This window comes from Furipterus horrens, unplaced genomic scaffold (assembly GCF_987537825.1).
Source record: "Furipterus horrens unplaced genomic scaffold, mFurHor1.1.pri manual_scaffold_5, whole genome shotgun sequence".
NCBI lineage: Eukaryota > Metazoa > Chordata > Mammalia > Chiroptera > Furipteridae > Furipterus > Furipterus horrens.
Window position 1 is genome coordinate 198,305,199 of NW_028327175.1, and position 18,035 is coordinate 198,323,233.

Consider the following 18,035-nt stretch of genomic DNA (forward strand, 5'->3'; position numbering starts at 1 on the left):
ATTTTATTGACCCCGTAACTCACTCTGTTTACAACATTTAGGTCCAATTACTTATCTCCTAATAAAAATTTACAATTTCTCCTATAGATGCTCTATATAGGTATCTTTTAACTTAATTCCTACTTAGTATTCTCTGATAATATTGTAAATCGTATTCTCACTAATTATGTTTTCTATGTTTCCTGCTCTTGGAAAGAAATATCACTGACTTTTCTATGTTAATCTAATGTCCTGATGCCTTGCTAGCGTTTCTTATTATTTGTACAGGCCAGTTATTTTGTAGAGCGTCTCTCATTTTGAGTGTATCTGATGTTTCTTCATGATCAGATTTAGGTTATGTATTTTCTCAGTGATACATTCTCAAACGAAATGCAGAATGTTGGTTTTCCCCACTATTGGTGATGCTAATGTTCGCCAGTTGATTAAGGTGGTGTCTTCCAGGTTTCTCCACTGTCATACAACCAACTTCCTGTTTTTCCCCTTGAAATTAATATTTTAAGAGCTACTTGGAAACTATGAGAATATCCTGTTTCCTACAAAACTTTCACTACTTTCTCATCTGATCAGTTATGGCTATGATGATCTTCAAGTGGTGATTAAATAACTCTGTCCTTCTACATTTATCAGGGTTCTACTGAAAGTAAGACGTTTTATTTAATCATTTTTATCAGAATGAATTTATAGATTTTATTGAATGGGTTCGAATCTATAAATATTTGGTGCTCAAATTGTCTCAGAGTTGCAAAGTGGGAAGCCCTTCAAGCTAACTTTTGTGTCCTTATGTTACCATCATTTTTTTTTTTTTTAAGATTTTATTTTTAGGGAGAGAGGGAGGGAGGGAGGGAGAAAGGGAGAGAAACATCGATCAGCTGCCTCTCGTATGTACCCCAACCAGGGACCAAACCTGCAACCCACGCATGTGCCCTGACCGGGAATTCACCAGCAATCTTTTGCTTTGCGGAACAACACCCCACCAACGGAGCCACAGTCGTCAGGGCCCCATCATTCTTTTGATCATTTCCTTATTTTATGGCACTCCATTATGTTCCAGGTCCATCTTGTCCTTTCCCTGTCCTTACTCTGGAAGCAGCCATTTCTCCAAGAAGCTCTGGGTGGTTTGTTTTTCAGTGGAGATTGGTACTCAGAAATCAAGACCTAGGCACTAAGTGTGCTCAGTGTTACTGATGCGTCATTGCTTATTCAGAGAGAGCTGGGAAGTCTTTATTATCCAGCCAGCCAGCCATCATGAGTTCCCACGATACCTTCAATACCAGGGCACCACCACAGTATTCATTTTAGAGGTTCTCTTTTCCGTCTTTGTAACTCCTTTGTCTATCAGTGAGAAACCTAGTTCTTATTATCCTCAAAATATGTACTTATTTGCTCAATTCTGGAATACAGAATCACATTCAAATCACTTTTCCATGCCACTGAGCAAAACCTATCAAAGGTTAATATAGCTCTTTCATCTTCAGTATAAGGATATACAGCCAAAATATTGCTTTCAGAAGTTGCTTGGATGAGTTTCCCCCTAATCCTTGATTTCTGTTATATTTTTGAGTACACCAAACTTTAACATGGTTCTCCCAGATCCTGTCTACTCCATTCCCACCCAGTTCCTGTAGGTGACCAGTCACGTTTATCTTTCCTGCATTTCTTTTTGCAAAAAATGGTACATTTGTAGTTTATTTCCCCTCCTCTCTTCTACAAAAGGTGGCATAGTAGAAATTCTCCTTTGTATTTTGCTTTTTTCCTGCTTAATTAACAATATATCTTGGAAACCACTACATCACTTCATTCTTTTTCTGTGGCAGCATAGGACTCTATTGTACGGATGTACCATATTTTATTCAGTACTCGCCTATGTATGGACATTTAGGTTTCCAACATTTTAAAATTACAAACAATTCTGATGAATAATCTTGGGGGGGGGGGGTGTCTATCTATCTGTCTATCTATATTTGATATCTTCAGTAAATTCTTAGAATTTCCAGTTGAATCATCTGCAAGTTACCAGTCTTCCTGCTGAGTTTTCAAACAACAGAGTTATCCTAAACTGTGAGCCAGGTACTCAGATGTTACCAGATCTTGAACTGTCTTTATACTACCTAGTTTTTCTTTTCTTTCTCTATTTTTTTTTTTTTTTTTAGTGTCTTTCTGCATTCCCAAAGACTACTCTGCTCCCTGTATTGTGAGGCTGAGAACGTAAGTTACATAAATGTGTTGAGCGTGGGTACCAAGACCCAGAATAATCATCAATCTCACTAATCCTAAGAACCACCAGAATGTCTGAGGAAAGGTCAAAGCAGTTTTACTAACATAAAGGAGGATCCTAATGTCACCAGCCTCTGCTTATAGCAACAATGATGAGACAGATTTGAATTCTTTCGTTTCTTACGCTTCCAAAACAACTTTCTTTGAAGAAAGTAATTCCTAGAGATTTCCAATGAGCCTCTGTTTCCTTACTTCCCAACATTGTATTATATGTTTAAAATAATTACAAAGATGTTTAAAACAATCAACCCCTTCAACAATCTAATCAACAAGGCTTGTGTTTTAACACTGTGAAAGTTATTTATTCAATATTCACTTGATATTTATCAGATACTGTAGTAAGTGCTGGGGAGTCACACATAAAGACATCTCATGGTGATAAAAAACAAAAAACAAAAAGCTCATTTTATTTGAGGAAAGTGAGAAAAGCAAAATATCCACACCATATATAAATAATTAAGATTTTACTAAAATTAAGGAAATTTACACCAGCTGTTTATATTATGTTCTATATAAAAGCAGATCTATCAAAAGTAAGATTGGTAGAAAGGGATTTTAAAGCTTTCCCTTACCCTGCAATCCGATAGTGCAACTGACCCCTGGAAGGACATTAATAAACATACCTCAAGTTTCTATAATTTTGCATAAACATAATTTTTGTAGGAAATGTGCACTATTCAAAAGGTGCTATGAGCATATTTTGTTGAATTTGATGGGTTATTTCTCCAGAATATGCAAGAATCATAAAAATGTAACAAAAAATAACATCCTATAGCTGATTTGGCTTGACTGCTACTTGCCTTCATTATTAACTTACCAAAATAAGAGTTGGTTCACTTAGATCTTAAAGGTAAACAATCTTAAGTTACTGCCAAGATTCCGAGACTGCAGAATAAAAGAATTCCATGAAATGGGTCCATTATAAAAATTTATTTTAAGCCAGGTATTCTGAAGCTGGCTGTTTCCAGATATGATTCACGCCGGTTACCTTTTCAATCGACTCTTTTTTACTGATTCATATTAGTGTACGTTACTGTAGATCCAAGCTGAACAAGGTTGTTGATTTTTTAGATTAAGAAGGTAAAACCTGGTTTATATCTACAAAAGCTGTTTGCAATTTTAAATAAAATAAAGGTGTAAAGGTCCTGGCCAGGTAGCTCAGTTGGTTAGAGCGCTGTCCCAATACTCCAAAGTTGCAGGTTCCATCCCTGGTCAGGGCACGTACAAGAATCAACCAATGATTGCATAAATGAGTGGAACAATAAATCAGTGTTTCTCTCTTTGTAGGCGAAAGTCACAAGCCCTCTGCTGGGGGGCCTGCAAGCGGGCCCCCCTACCCAGGTGTCCTGCGATCTCAGCCTGCAAGAACTTGCAAGCAAGTCTTGCTGACGCCAGCAGCTGCACGCGGCTCCTGGTGGCTGAGTCAGGGATCCAGGGAACAAAGGGGGCTGAAGACCTAAGCCTCTTTCCATAGTGATAACATCGGCTGTGGTGCAGACCCTTCAGAGAAGGAAAACTCTGATTCCAAAAAACCTCCGCTGCCTTGCGGCATACCTCTTCAGGGGAAAGGCTAAGGGAGTAAACCCCGACAGAAAATCCGGAGCCGGAGTCCCTAAGGCGGTTTGACGTTGTAGTCAACACCGGCAACTCCTGCGCCGCACCTGAGGCCAAGCTGTATTGACTCTGTCTTTCCCTTGGATCCTTCAGCTGCGAAGAGAGGGGGGGTCTGCTGCATGGGCAACAGCAGACCCTCCATATCACCCTGCCCAGGCTCTGTAGCTTCATCGCAAGATGTCGATTCAACACGGGAGGAGACAGATACCGTGTCACTCCCGAGTCGGACTGCACAGCCATTCTCGGCGGTGCAGATAGACTCTTAAGAAGCTACACCATCGTCTCTCGAGACGGACGGCTGCCGACGACACGGTGCAGACCCTTGGATCCTTACCTGCACACAATTCTTGGGGGCCGGTTTACAAGTCTCTAAGAACAAAGAAGCTTGAAAATTAGTGTCTCCTCTCTCCCCTAGCGACTATATCAGATGTGGAACAGACCCTTGGACCTTTGTGATTTAGCGCTTTGCTCTATAGCCCTATAGGTTAATGTTTATCCCTCTTAGTGGGATCACGTAAACCTTTTAGTTCTGTAGCTCTATAGGTTGATGTACATCCCTTTTGGTGGAAGAATGTTTGTTACTATATAAGCCGTTTTAGTTTCTATTTAGTTTTACTTTTAAAAAGTCTTTTCTGCAACCCAATAAAAGGAATGGTCGGGCTGTGAACAATCGCTGATAACCAGAGAAAGTTATAGCCCTCCGTTCGTTGCTGGCCACTCATCCTGCTTGCTGGACTTAATCTCAGCGTCTCTTTCCACAAATATTAAATGCAACACTCTTCCTCTAAAGTCAAAATTAAAAAAAATTTTTTCTCTAAAAAAAAAATAAATAAATAAAGAGTAGAAAGGGGTCCTGAAACAAAAATGTTGAAGAATTATTATTGAACACAGCAACCAGACAGGGTTATGTGGTTCCTACCTACCTCACACTTGGTGATTTATTGGCTGTGGGGGAAATTAAAGAATAGGGGAACCGTCGGAGTCTTTAGATTTCTGACTTCTGGTCAGTCAGCCTTATATTAAAAACGTCAAAATCCAGCTGAGAGTACTGATCTCACTGCACCAACTGCAGACTGGTATTTCTGAAGAAGAGACTATTTCTCTTTGGACCGTCCAAATATGTTAATAAGAATGAAATAATTTATAACCACAGGAAGCAGAACATATAGGACAGAATTGCTGACCTAGAGAACCTAGAATGAGTGGAGTAGTTTTTAAAAAAACTTAGCAAACTAGGGCCTTTACAATTAAGGGCTTTAAACTCTGACATCCCACTTTTCTACACCCTTTCTTTTTCATTGAAAAGATGAAAACCTCACTTGCACAAACGTCCTCAGAAAGAGGAAGGGTGGAGGTGGTGAGGCCCCATTTACGCGCCTCCCCGCGGGGATCTGCGAAGTCCCATCTGCTCTCCTGTCCAAGACCCTTCCCGGCCCAGCTCGGGGCTGCTTCACCGGAGACCCCAGCCCCGTTCTGCTCGCTCGTGCCGAGGCCAGGGGCGCAGGTCCCGCGGTGCGGCCGCCCTTCCACTCCGGGCCGCCGGGTTCCCGGCCCCAGGGCACGGGGCTCCATCCCGCCTGCGCCCCGGCCCGGGCCGCCGTCAGCGAGGACGGAGACGCCGCGGGGACTCGGCGCGCCCCAAAGCTTCCACGGACACCGCCGCCCCGGTGCCGCCTCCGGCTCCGTTCAGGCCCCCGCCTGGGAGCCCCACACCGCCAGCGCCACCGCTCCCCCGTCCGAAGGGGGCACGCGCCCGCGCAGGGAAGGACGAGTAACAAGAAAACGCCGGCTCCGCGCCCGGGCCCGGGCCGCCGCGCGCTCCAGGCGCCGTCGGGAAAGCGCCGCGTCCACTCCGGAGGGTCTGGGGGAGGTCCTTCGGGTCGAGTGGGGGGACGACAACACGCCTGCTCGGTGACACACTCTCCTTGTTGGGTCCGCCCTCCCGGACCGCCGGCGACCGTCACCCGACACCTGCCTTTTCTCTGCGGGCAACGGCGAGACGCCCACCTGCTCCTGTGCGCACCGCGCCGCGCCTGCGCGCCGCTCCCGCGGTCGGACAAGGCGCTCAGTGCGCACGCGCCACCGACGGGGCCTCCCGGCAGGTTTGCAGCCGCGTTGCTGAATCCGGCCGCACGTGCATGCGTCGCTCCCGTGCTTAGGTCTCTCCGGACGGGAGCGAGCGGCGCGGGGGAGGTAGGAAGCAGGACGAGCCGGAAGTTGCTCGGCGTTACCACCTCCCTCCGCCCGGGCGGAAACCCCAGCTCCGGGACACAGGTTCCGGGGCTGCCCGGGCCTGCAGGCGGCCGAATGGAGACCGAGGCTGAGGACGGGCGGTTGGACCGCCGCCCGTCGCTGGCTTCTTCCTGGGATGCAACATGCGGGGCCCTGGGCCAGAGCCTCCTCGTCGTCACCGGAGCTGGTCTCGGCGCCCGGGACTCGGACTGGGAGGAGCTGCTGGCGCCGCCTGCCGCGGGGTGCGCTGACCCGCGGGGACGGGGTGGCTGCTCCGTGGCAGCCGCGCTGCTGGGGGCGTCGGGAGGGGACGCGAGGGCCGTGAGGGGCGAGGGTCTGGGCCCGGGATCATGGGGCGGAGCTGGTGAGCGGTCAGTGCGGGGAGCCCGGGCCGAGCCGGCGGGGGGCGGAGCACGGGGGGCAGGAGGGCGGGGCGACTGCGCGGCGGGATTGTCGGGCGCAGGCGTTGGGGACAGACGGGTGACCTGGGGACTCACACCCGCCTTAGGCCCCTCAGCTCAGCCCTTGAGGGCGCCTGTGACAACCGGGGTGCGCCTCTGTCCCCTCGCAAAGCGGACGCGCCCGCAGACCTGGCAACCAAAAGGGTCGTAAAAAAAGGTCCAACAGTTGAGAACCTCCATCCTCTTAATTTTGGAAAAGACACATTCTGTCTGTTATCACATTGTGCTTCCTACGCTTACGCACGGAACAGGGGACCTTTCAGTTAAATGAGGGTTACGGGGGATGGAGTAAGGTGCCGATGATCAGGGGGAAGCCGTGGTGTCCGAATGGATGTTTCTCGGTGACCCTGTGCAGCGCGTGTGGTGGGTGCGTGGGAAGGCGCGGGACCCCCGAGGCGAATGCGAGTGAACACAAGAAACGCTCGCGGCCTGGGGAGTGGGTTGGCCGCCGTGCTGAGAGCGCGGTGCCATGTGTTCTCGGTGCTGCTTTCAGCCAGGACCCGGCGATTCTGCAGAGGGGCCCGAACAGCCAAGGGGAAAAGCCCTGCTTCCTTCACCTGCGCTGTGACCCCGACGGCGGGGAGGAGATCGCCTCGGTTGGCGTGTTAAGTTCGGCCAGAAACATGGAAGTCTACCTCGGGGACGAGTACCGGGGAACCAGCAGGGGCCGGGCCGCGGGCCAAGCGCCGGGGAACAGGTGCGTGGGATCCGCCCGTGCGCGCGCGCGCGCGGCCGTGGTTTTCCTCCCCGGGGCTTGTGCCGGGCGGGTGGGTTGGTTCTCCGACGTTGGTGCCGGGCCTTGGAGGCAGAAGGTAAAACGTCCCAGATGGCACGGCGGTTACACCTTCGGGGATCTCAGGACAGGCTGGGTCAGCCCCGTTGTCAGGAATGGGGACACTGAGCGCCGACAGAGGGACGGGCCGGGACGGCTGTGCGGTCACCCGGCCTGTGGGGGTCACTCGGCCTGTGCGGGTCACCCGGCCTGTGCGGGTCACTCGGCCTGTGGGGGTCACTCGGCCTGTGGGGGTCACCCGGCCTGTGGGGGTCACTCGGCCTGTGCGGGTCACCCGGCCTGTGCGGGTCACTCGGCCTGTGGGGGTCACTCGGCCTGTGGGGGTCACCGGCCTGTGCGGGTCACCGGCCTGTGGGGGTCACTCGGCCTGTGCGGGTCACCCGGCCTGTGGGGGTCACCCGGCCTGTGGGGGTCACCCGGCCTGTGCGGGTCACTCGGCCTGTGGGGGTCACTCGGCCTGTGCGGGTCACCCGGCCTGTGCGGGTCACCCGGCCTGTGCGGGTCACTCGGCCTGTGCGGGTCACTCGGCCTGTGGGGGTCACTCGGCCTGTGGGGGTCACCCGGCCTGTGGGGGTCACTCGGCCTGTGGGGGTCACCCGGCCTGTGCGGTCACCCGGCCTGTGGGGGTCACTCGGCCTGTGCGGGTCACCCGGCCTGTGCGGGTCACTCGGCCTGTGGGGGTCACTCGGCCTGTGGGGGTCACCCGGCCTGTGGGGGTCACTCGGCCTGTGCGGGTCACCCGGCCTGTGCGGGTCACTCGGCCTGTGGGGGTCACTCGGCCTGTGGGGGTCACCGGCCTGTGCGGGTCACCGGCCTGTGGGGGTCACTCGGCCTGTGCGGGTCACTCGGCCTGTGGGGGTCACCCGGCCTGTGGGGGTCACCCGGCCTGTGGGGGTCACCCGGCCTGTGCGGGTCACTCGGCCTGTGGGGGTCACTCGGCCTGTGCGGGTCACCCGGCCTGTGCGGGTCACTCGGCCTGTGGGGGTCACCCGGCCTGTGCGGGTCACCCGGCCTGTGCGGGTCACCCGGCCTGTGCGGGTCACTCGGCCTGTGCGGGTCACTCGGCCTGTGGGGGTCACTCGGCCTGTGCGGGTCACCCGGCCTGTGGGGGTCACCCGGCCTGTGCGGGTCACTCGGCCTGTGCGGGTCACTCGGCCTGTGGGGGTCACTCGGCCTGTGGGGGTCACCCGGCCTGTGGGGGTCACTCGGCCTGTGGGGGTCACCCGGCCTGTGCGGTCACCCGGCCTGTGCGGGTCACCCGGCCTGTGGGGGTCACCCGGCCTGTGCGGGTCACCGGCCTGTGGGGGTCACTCGGCCTGTGCGGGTCACTCGGCCTGTGGGGGTCACCCGGCCTGTGGGGGTCACCCGGCCTGTGGGGGTCACCCGGCCTGTGCGGGTCACTCGGCCTGTGGGGGTCACTCGGCCTGTGCGGGTCACCCGGCCTGTGCGGGTCACTCGGCCTGTGGGGGTCACCCGGCCTGTGCGGGTCACCCGGCCTGTGCGGGTCACCCGGCCTGTGCGGGTCACTCGGCCTGTGGGGGTCACTCGGCCTGTGCGGGTCACCCGGCCTGTGGGGGTCACCCGGCCTGTGCGGGTCACTCGGCCTGTGCGGGTCACTCGGCCTGTGGGGGTCACTCGGCCTGTGGGGGTCACCCGGCCTGTGGGGGTCACTCGGCCTGTGGGGGTCACCCGGCCTGTGCGGTCACCCGGCCTGTGCGGGTCACCCGGCCTGTGGGGGTCACCCGGCCTGTGGGGGTCACTCGGCCTGTGGGGGTCACCCGGCCTGTGGGGGTCACTCGGCCTGTGGGGGTCACCCGGCCTGTGGGGGTCACCCGACCTGTGCGCACCACACCCGGGGCGGCCCCCACGGCCGCTCTCGGCCTCCCCCGAGCGCACACGCTCTGTTTTCCGGAAGTTGGCTTGGCAGTCGGTCTGCAGCCCTGACCGCTGTTCTGTTCTGTTTTGTTGGAAGGAGGACATGACATGTTGCCCAGGCCCAAGACGGTGCCACGTCAGCCCGTTAAATCCATAATTCATCCTGTTGCCATTTGACTTATTCTTTAGCCTCTTTTACAAAGATTCTGCCCTAACCTCTCCTTAGCGTAACTCAAGACATGGACTAGTTTACATATTGTGCGTATTGGAAATAACAGATACGTTCACTGAGCTTTTGTATATGCGCTGTGCTACATGGTTTTATATACATTGTATCATTTACTTTTCTCACTAAAGTGCAAAGAGGAGAAACAGTGTTTGTTACCAAGTCACTTGGGAAGGGACACCCCCCCACACACACACACCTCTTTGTCCCCTGCCAGACAAACTGAGTCTCAGGGTTTGAGTAATGTTCTAGGAACAGTTCATTTTCAAATGTAGCTATTAAAAGTGGTAATGAAAGTAAAAATCATTTAAATTCTGTTTTATTTTTAGTGAACATGAAACTATTTTCTATAAAAAGTATTTAAAGTTGGAGCCCTCCACTCTTGCCTGTAAAATCAAGGTAAGTCATCACTAAATTTTAACTAATCTGACAGCTACGAATGTTTTTGTATGATTTGTACTTATTTTCTTTTGGTTTGGTAATAGTCCAGCTTTGTCCTGGTTATCTTTATATAAAATTATACTGTCAAGATAACTACAAGCAGTTTTGGCCGCATTATATTATAAAAAATGGAAAGGAATTAGAGAAGTTATAGAGAAGAGTGTCTAGAAGTTAAAAGAATTTGGACTGGTGTGTTGACTATAAAAAATATGTAGAGGTTAACTTTTCTGATGGGCCTGACACCTAGCGAAAGGGCCCGGAGCTGGCCGTCATAAGCCCAGAATATTAATTCTGCTGGGTTGCATACTAGCTGAGTGACCATGGGCAGATCTCTTTATCTCTTTGGAACCAACTCATGGATAAATTAAGAATGCTAAAAAAGAAATAAATAAACCCTTCCTGTGTACATGACTGTTCATGGCATCGTCGTTTCTAATAGCCAAAAGGTAGACACAGCCCAAATATCCATCGCCTAACGAATGGGTAAACAAAACATGATATACCCATACAATGGAAAAGTATTCAGTCGTGAAGAAGCAGTGCACCGCTGATGCGTACCACAAACACGGCTGGACCTTGGAAATAAAATAAGTCGGTCACAAAGGACCACATGTTGTATGATTCCATTTATATACGAAACGGCCAGAATAAGCAAATCCATAAGAGACTGAAAGTCAGTGAGCTGTTTTCAAGGGCTGGGGGGGTGGGAGTCAGGGGCTCGGGGGAGTGGGGAGTGAATGCCAGTGGTGTAGGGCTGCCTTCGGGGTGATGTCCTGAAATTGTGGTGATGGTTACACAACTCTGTGAATATCCTCCTGGACTAAACTGTGAACTCTAATATATCTCAGTAAAAGCAGGCAGGTAGTAGATTTGCAGAACTGATTATGCCAAGATATTGTTTTAGAGAGAATATAGTCATAGCTTCCAAATTTATTTAAATAAAGTGACTCATTCATTTAACATGAAATATTCATTCAAAAGACATTTGAATGCCTACTGACAACAGATATTGTAGCAGCACATAGTAGTTAGCAGCCACATAATAAACAGGGCACATGATAAACTCATGTCGCTTAGTGGGAGAGACAGACAACAGGCGACTCAAGAGTAAAACATGGACAGTATTCAGTGGGAAGGAAAGATACGGAGGTTAAAAAGCAGAAAGGGGATAGCAGGGAGGTTGGGAGCTAGGAGTATAAATTTAATGGGGAGGGTCCTTAATTATTGAGGACAGTCACCTCTTTGGTATCATACTCAGAGTTTTTGGATCATGGATATGGTTTGACCTATGTCTTCATGTTACATACGGTTGGTTCTGTATGTGTCTCTGAAGGTACTAAGAGTTTTGTAACCGTTCTGTGAAAGTACATGGGAGCGCAGAGTCATTTCACTTAGGGAAATTCTAAATCTGCTAAAGCTGGTTCTGGGGCAGTAGGAAATGGAAGTTAAAAATAAGTTCCTGACGCACATTGGAACACTGCTCGAGAAGCCGGAAGAGCTAAGTTCCGAGCTTGACCTCTGCTCAGTGGGTAACCCTTTGACAAATTAGAAAATCACCCTTGACCTCATCTTTTTCACCTGTGCACCAGCAGGTACTGTTAGACCATCCTGAGTTTCACGTAAAATCCTATATCCTAAAGAGTGACTTATATTTAGGATTTTAATACATGCTTTGCAATGTATTGAATACATTATGAATAGCCTTATTTTGTGTTAAATTATAGGTACCTGTGGTGTGTTATCATTTGATAAAGTTTATTTTTATTCCTTACATGAAGAAAATGAAACTTTATGTTAGTCCCTTTTGCATATTCTATATCGTTCCCGTTTGAAAGTGACATTCTTTTACATAAATAGTTCTTCTGATCCTCATAATAAATGAAAAGTGCTCACCTTTACAATTTTAGGGAGAACTTTAAAATGAAAATGGATTTAACGTTTATATTGCTTTCCCAAGTACTTCACTATTGCTAGTTTGTACAAAAAAATAAGTGACTTTAAATAGTGATTACTGTTTATTATTATTTCCTGTAACGTTTTTGTTTTATAATAGTTGCTCTCCTTTGGTGAAAAGCAGTGTGTGTTCGTCAGTAAAGTCGTGGTACACGTGAGACCGGCTTCAGCAAATTCTTCACGCCCTCCTGCAGGAGGAGCGGGGATAGACCTCGAGAGGGTCCAAGCCATCATGGGGTCCCTGGGGGCAAAGCTGTCCCCTGGGGCTCAGCAGCTGATGAGCATGGTTAGATTCCAGCAGCAGGTGAGTAGAAAGGAATTTCTTTTTCTAGATACCAAACAATTTCAAAATTAATGGCTTTTTATAATATATACTGACTTAAGTTTTTTTCTTAGAACTTTTATTACTGATTTGCCTGGTATCTATTTCCTTTAGTTAAAAATTGAGGCTGCTCTGCCCCACGTTGGGCATCAGATGAGGCTGGTCTGTCCCACGTTGGGCATCAGATGAGGCTGCTCTGCCCCACATTGGGCATCAGATGAGGCTGCTCTGCCCCACGTTGGGCATCAGATGAGGCTGGTCTGTCCCACGTTGCGGCGCCAGATGAGGCTGAGCTGTCCCTGTTTGGGCGTCAGATGAGGCAGAGCTGCCTCTAACGCCCCGGCTCGGTGGGAAACTGCTCTGTCCAGCAGAGGTTTGACGACCGTGGCGGAACAGACTTATCCAGGACGCTGTATTTTGTCTGGGGGGAAAGGAGGCGGCTGTTCCCTCTGGTGGAGAAAGCGCAAGACCTCCGTCCCTCATGCTTTTCATTGAGAAGGGTGTGCATGGGAGACACGGGGTCAAAGTTCATAAATCATCAATAGCTTTTAGGCACTTGGGTTATAGCTGACAGTTACTGATTACAGATACCAATATAGAGGGCACAGTGACCAGTCTGTGTCAGGCTCTGCTAAATCTTGAGGCCACACTGGCATTAGGTGCAAAGCTTTGTACATTCCTTGCCAGAGACTGTTTACAGGTAACTCAGAGATAAGAAAAGCAGGGCAAGCTCTAAGGCATAATAAGCATTCTTTCAACCCAGTTCCCACGGGAACCCCCTGAGCGGCCTTCGGTCTTGTCTGCCCCGCTTTCCGGCTTTCTGTTGAGACTTAAAGGCTTCCCCGGGCGGGAGGGGGCAGCCTGGCTCACGACTGGGGCTACAATTCCCAAAACCACAAGGAGCAGTTCCCCACAAAACCATCACATTTTGAACACCTAACATCTTACAAACTATTTTTGTTAAAGATCCTCACAACTCTTCATAAACTTAGGCCCTCACCCACTCAGCAAGTGTCTGTGACGCCCCTTCCCGGGCGCTCGTGAGCTCTTCAGCAGATGGAAGGTCGATTTCCTGTGTCCTGTCTTGAAGGGCCTTTGTGGTCTTACGTTCCTAGGCCTCTAAAGAAGAAGGCTTGGGTCAGGCACGTGCATTAGGAGGGATGCAGCGTCACAGACAGAAAACAGTGAGGATTGAGTCTTCAATGCCGAAAGGAACAGATGAGCTTGGAAGTGAACAGAAGTGCATTTCCTTGGAGCAGAGACGTGACGGGAAGTGTAACGTAGACCGGGGCTGGGTCAGAGCAGGCTTTGCGGCTGCTTTTAAGTTTGCAGGGTTTGAACTGCATCGTCAGGAAACGGCAGTCCCCGCTGTGTGTAGGGTGAGCCCGCAGAGAAGAGGGGGCCGTGCGTAGTGGGGCTACAAGGAGGAGCGCGGCTGCCAGTGTCTCCCACGCCCGCGAGCGCTCCCGGGGGTCTGGCGTGGGGCAGGGGAGCAGGACGCCAGGCTGTGATGGCGGACACGGGGGGGCCCGAGGACGCGACCGCTGAGCTCAAGCGGAAGGGTCCAGTGGAGGGAGGTGGAGACTGAAAGTGTGAAAACCAGAAGGAATTATTTTTTGGGGAGATTTTGGAAGTCTTAGAGGGGTTCCTGAATTAAAATCAGTCCATGCACTGATTTACTGAATACAAGCAACAAGTTATGTTTTGAAAACTTGACTTTGGAAAAAAGAATAAAATGAATAGATTATTTTTTCTATGTTTTTAATGTTTGAGTTTTTTAAATTTAATTCCTAACATTAAATGGTTTCTTTGCTAGGCATTTCAATCAATTCAGAAGGACAGAGTAAATTTTTCTTTTGTTCCCCCAGTTTTTTATTGTTCTATTACATTTGCCCCATCTTTCCCCCCTTGCTCTCCCCTGCCCCTCCCCCCTCCCACAGTCAGTCCCTTCCTGTTGTGACCCCATTAAATCTTCTGTTAAACATGCTAATAAAAGACCTTCAAGTGGGCAGGCTCTATTTATGGAATGATCCTTACAGGACACACCTGGTTCTCTAGGGTTGTTTATTGTTCAACAAACCAGCAGTCTGTGGAATGTCTCCCTGGAAAATGTCATGTCAGTCATTTAACTATCTGAGCATAAAACGGGAATGTTTCCTGACCAGAACCACTGCTGCGGTGCGGGGGAGGGTGGGGGGGGGGTGGATCCACACAGGCAGCTGAGAACCTTCCTCTGTCAGTGTGGGCAGGGCCTGTCCCGAAGGGGGGCGCAGGGACCCAGGAAGCTGGCTTAGCAGTCCCAGCCCGCTCCCTGCTTCCCTGGGCCTGGGGTTGCTTGTTTTCCTGAGGTTTCATTGATTGCCTTTCCTGCATTTGGAGTTCAAATCTGCAGGCTTTGTTTTGGCTTTAGCAATTTAGAAAAGTTGAATAGGAATCTATATCAAAGTGCCTAGCATATAGTTGTGATTTAATGTCATTGAATGAGGGCCCTGTTTTCCCAAAGAAAATATATTCATAATCTATTATCCTACAAATTACTAATGCAGACATAGCCCAAAGGTAGCTCATTTTAGTCATTGGAATGTCACACATTTACCCATAGAACATGAAACTTTTAATTATTTAACTATTCGGTGTTTCCTCCATGAAAAAGTAGTTCCCAAAGGTGTCCTTAGTTGGCTTACTACATGTGAAGTTGACAGGTAATGTTTAATGCTATGAAAAACAGCAACTATTGTGACTAAATTGAAAGTACTACATTTTACCGCCATAAATCAAGACTGTTCTTGCAGTGGAAATATTGAACTATGCTAATGCAATTTTACTACGTATGTTAATATTTATTGTAACATTTTCTTTAGGAAAAACTACAGTCAAATGATTAAAAGCCGTGACTCGAGTTAGGTGGCCTGGTTCTAGCCCGTCACCAGGTGTGTGACCTTGGCCAAGTTCCCTTTCACCTTGGCCTCGTCAACTCAATATTAGAGAGTTGGTATCACATTTCATGGGGCCGTTTGGAGATCAAATGAAAGACCTCACATTGCGTGATCCTAAGTTACTCCCACGCCAGCGGTCAGGGTCAGTAACAGCATCGGTAACGTGCGTGTACTTACTCTGCCTAGAACGGCGCGCCCCCCGCGGAGCAGCTTCGCGCGGTTCTGGGAAGTCCTGCGTGCAAGCGGGTGATTGACCTGTGGTCGTCGTCTACTTCGGGAGCCTTGGACAGGGCCCCGTCCACTCCGTCCCCGTGTAGAACCAGACTGACTCCCGGGAACGGGGCTGAGGACCCAGAAGCTCGCGTTGACGGAAGCACCGAGCCAGCCGGCGGAGGAGACCTCACAGACCGCGGGGAGAGCCCCGCTGGGCCACGGAACCATTCCCTTCCTGGGAGGGACCTCAGGAATGCCGTGTGCCCCTTCTCACCAAAGAGAGGCGACAGCTCCAGTGTGGCGCCCTCGGAGCTGCTGCCTCTTCTCCAGAGTCTGTGTGGCCAGGCGAACGGGCTCCGCGTGGGACAGAGCCCCGCGCGGCCGGGAAGCGTCCCCCAGCCCAGGGAGGGCGTCGCCGGCGCCGCGTGAGTATTTCACACACACGTGGGGCTTAGCCTGGGTGGGCGGGAGCGCCCACTGGGCTAACGTGCTCATGTCAGTAACCACCGGCTGGGAACGGTCCCAGCGGTAAAAGCCGTGGGAAGGGGTGACGGCGTCGGGCAGGGCGCAGTGGGCCCCGTGTGTGACCGGGGGCCGCCGTGGGAAGGGGTGCCGGCGTCAGGCAGGGCGCCGTGGGGCCCCTGTGTGACCGGGGGCAGCCGTGGGGAGGGGTGCCGGCGTCAGGCAGGGCTCCGTGGGGCCCCTGTGTGACCGGGGGCAGCCGTGTGGAGGGGTGCCGGCGTCAGGCAGGGCGCCGTGGGGCCCCTGTGTGACCGGGGGCAGCCGTGGGGAGGGGTGCCGGCGTCGGGCAGGGCGCAGTGGGCCCCCTGTGTGACCGGGGGCAGCCGTGGGAAGGGGTGCCGGCGTCGGGCAGGGCGCGGTGGGCCCCCTGTGTGACCGGGGGCAGCCGTGGGAAGCATCATCAGTACAGATTCGGCCTCGCTGTTCCCATGAACCACAGAGTCATCAAAACGTTGTTAACCTTTTAATTGTTTATGGTGTACAGGCTCTTATCCCCCGATCTCATCTACAGTTTGCAATGGGAAGTACATTAATTTTCAACACTGAACCAGCCTTGCATGTCTAGGATAAATCCCACTGGTCCCAGGGAAGAATCCTTTTTATGCATTGCTGGATTTGAGATGTTAAAATTTTATTTAGTATTCTTGCACCTAATTCAGGAGAGATATTGGGCTCTATTTTTCTTTATCCTGTCTTTGTCTGGCTTTCTGTCAGGGTAATACCGGCCTCGTAAAATGAATTCTGTGTTTTAGAAGAGATTGTGTAGAGAAACCAATGGGCCTAGATGTTTCTTTCTTGGAAACTTTTTAATTAAAAATTCAGTTTCTAATATAGTAAAGTTGTCAGTTCTCCCCATTAATATAGAGGCTTAATTAATATAGTGCATATGAAAATCCCACCACAATTTTTTGTAGACATAGACAAAATTATTTGTAAAATTGTAAGAAAAGTTAAAAGAGATGAAAGAGCTAAAACAACTTTGAAAAGATGATAAAATGGAGAAATCACTCTTCCCACTGTCAAGTCTTACCTAGTGAGAATATTCGAGACTGTTGAGTCCTGCCAGAGATGCACAGATCAGTGGAACCCATTAGAGGGCCCAGAAATGGACCCAGACAAATATGCTCAGCTGATGTCTGACAAAGGGCGACAGCAATTCAGCGAGGCTAGGATAGTCTGTGACACATGGTGCTGGAGAAACTGGATACCCAGTGGGTGAGAAGGAGCCCTGATCGAAACCGCATGCCTTGTACCAAAATTAACTCATCCTCAAAAGTGATGATGGCCATGACTGGTGTGGCTGAGTGGATTGAGTGCCAGCCTGCAAACCAAACGGTCGTCGGTTTGATTCTTAGTCAGGGCTCGTGCCTGGGTTGCTGGCCAGGTCCCCGCCATTTGGGCGTGCGAGAGGCAGCCACACGGCGATGTTTCTCTCTCTCTCTTTCTCCCTTCCCCTCTCTCTAAAAATATAAATTAAAAAAAGAGAAGTGATCATAGACTTAAATGTAAAACCTAAAGCTGTATATTAGCTGCTTGTTGTATAGTTGGTGGTTTTTGTTTCAATATTAGAGATAATTGTTATATTGTTTTTAAATTTATTTTTAGAACGGGTGAGCAACGTGTTTGCGCCTACCTGGAAAAGATTCTTTCTAAAAATATGGAACTGATGGAAAAGAAACTTACAGACCACATTGACCAGCGGATCTATAAACTCCAGGAGCACATAGATAATAAGGTCGCTTTGCTGATGGACTTGCTGCAGAGTCCCAGCTGCCCGCGCCCCGGGCGGCCTCTGAGACGTTACGACTCTGAAGACAGGCTTTCAAACGGAGAAAGATAAGTGCTCCGCATGCGCCGCGCGCTGCAGATATTTATTCCGTATTTATTACCGAGCCTGAACACAAATGTGCAGAGCAAGTATTTAATGTCATTGGAGGTTCCTCCTCCTCCTCCTCACGTAAAGTGACCTCCACGTTCGTTTCAGCTCTACTCGTTATTGTAAATCTAGTACTGTACTCTGCGGGCGAACACGGCTGGGTCCTAAGTCGCTTTGTTTCCAATATTACAGAAATTTATGTGTACTTCTGTGTTGTTTAAAATTTTTAAGGATTTCTAATGCAATGTGTTTGATAGAAGTATATTTTTATTTATAAAAAGACCTTATTTCATTGTC

The 18,035-nt window shown here is 50.1% G+C and overlaps 1 protein-coding gene across 2 annotated transcripts; it reads left to right on the forward strand.

Moving 5' to 3' along the window:
• The first annotated feature begins 6,073 nt into the window (after positions 1–6,073).
• On the forward strand, positions 6,074–17,756 carry LOC150010749 (ATPase PAAT-like). 2 transcript variants are annotated; one of them, XM_090278722.1, is made up of 6 exons: positions 6,074–6,362; positions 7,075–7,278; positions 9,805–9,874; positions 11,970–12,173; positions 15,314–15,765; positions 17,468–17,756. In XM_090278722.1, exons 1-6 carry the CDS (start codon positions 6,196–6,198, stop codon positions 17,700–17,702), a joined length of 1,332 nt encoding a protein of 443 aa, XP_090134848.1. In that variant the 5' UTR covers positions 6,074–6,195; the 3' UTR covers positions 17,703–17,756. The 2 variants fall into 2 exon arrangements, with proteins under 2 accessions (XP_090134848.1, XP_090134849.1); XM_090278723.1 differs by lacking the exon at positions 6,074–6,362 and adding an exon at positions 6,375–6,484.
• Positions 17,757–18,035: the final 279 nt, after the last annotated feature.

Bases quoted from the DNA above. Each gene is read 5' to 3' on its own strand.
- LOC150010749 (XM_090278722.1), top strand. From the start codon at position 6,196: ATGGAGACCGAGGCTGAGGACGGGCGGTTGGACCGCCGCCCGTCGCTG. The intron at 7,279-9,804 runs GTGCGTGGGATC...TTTTATTTTTAG, and splicing joins GGCCAAGCGCCGGGGAACAG to TGAACATGAAACTATTTTCT. The intron at 9,875-11,969 runs GTAAGTCATCAC...GTTTTATAATAG, and splicing joins CTCTTGCCTGTAAAATCAAG to TTGCTCTCCTTTGGTGAAAA.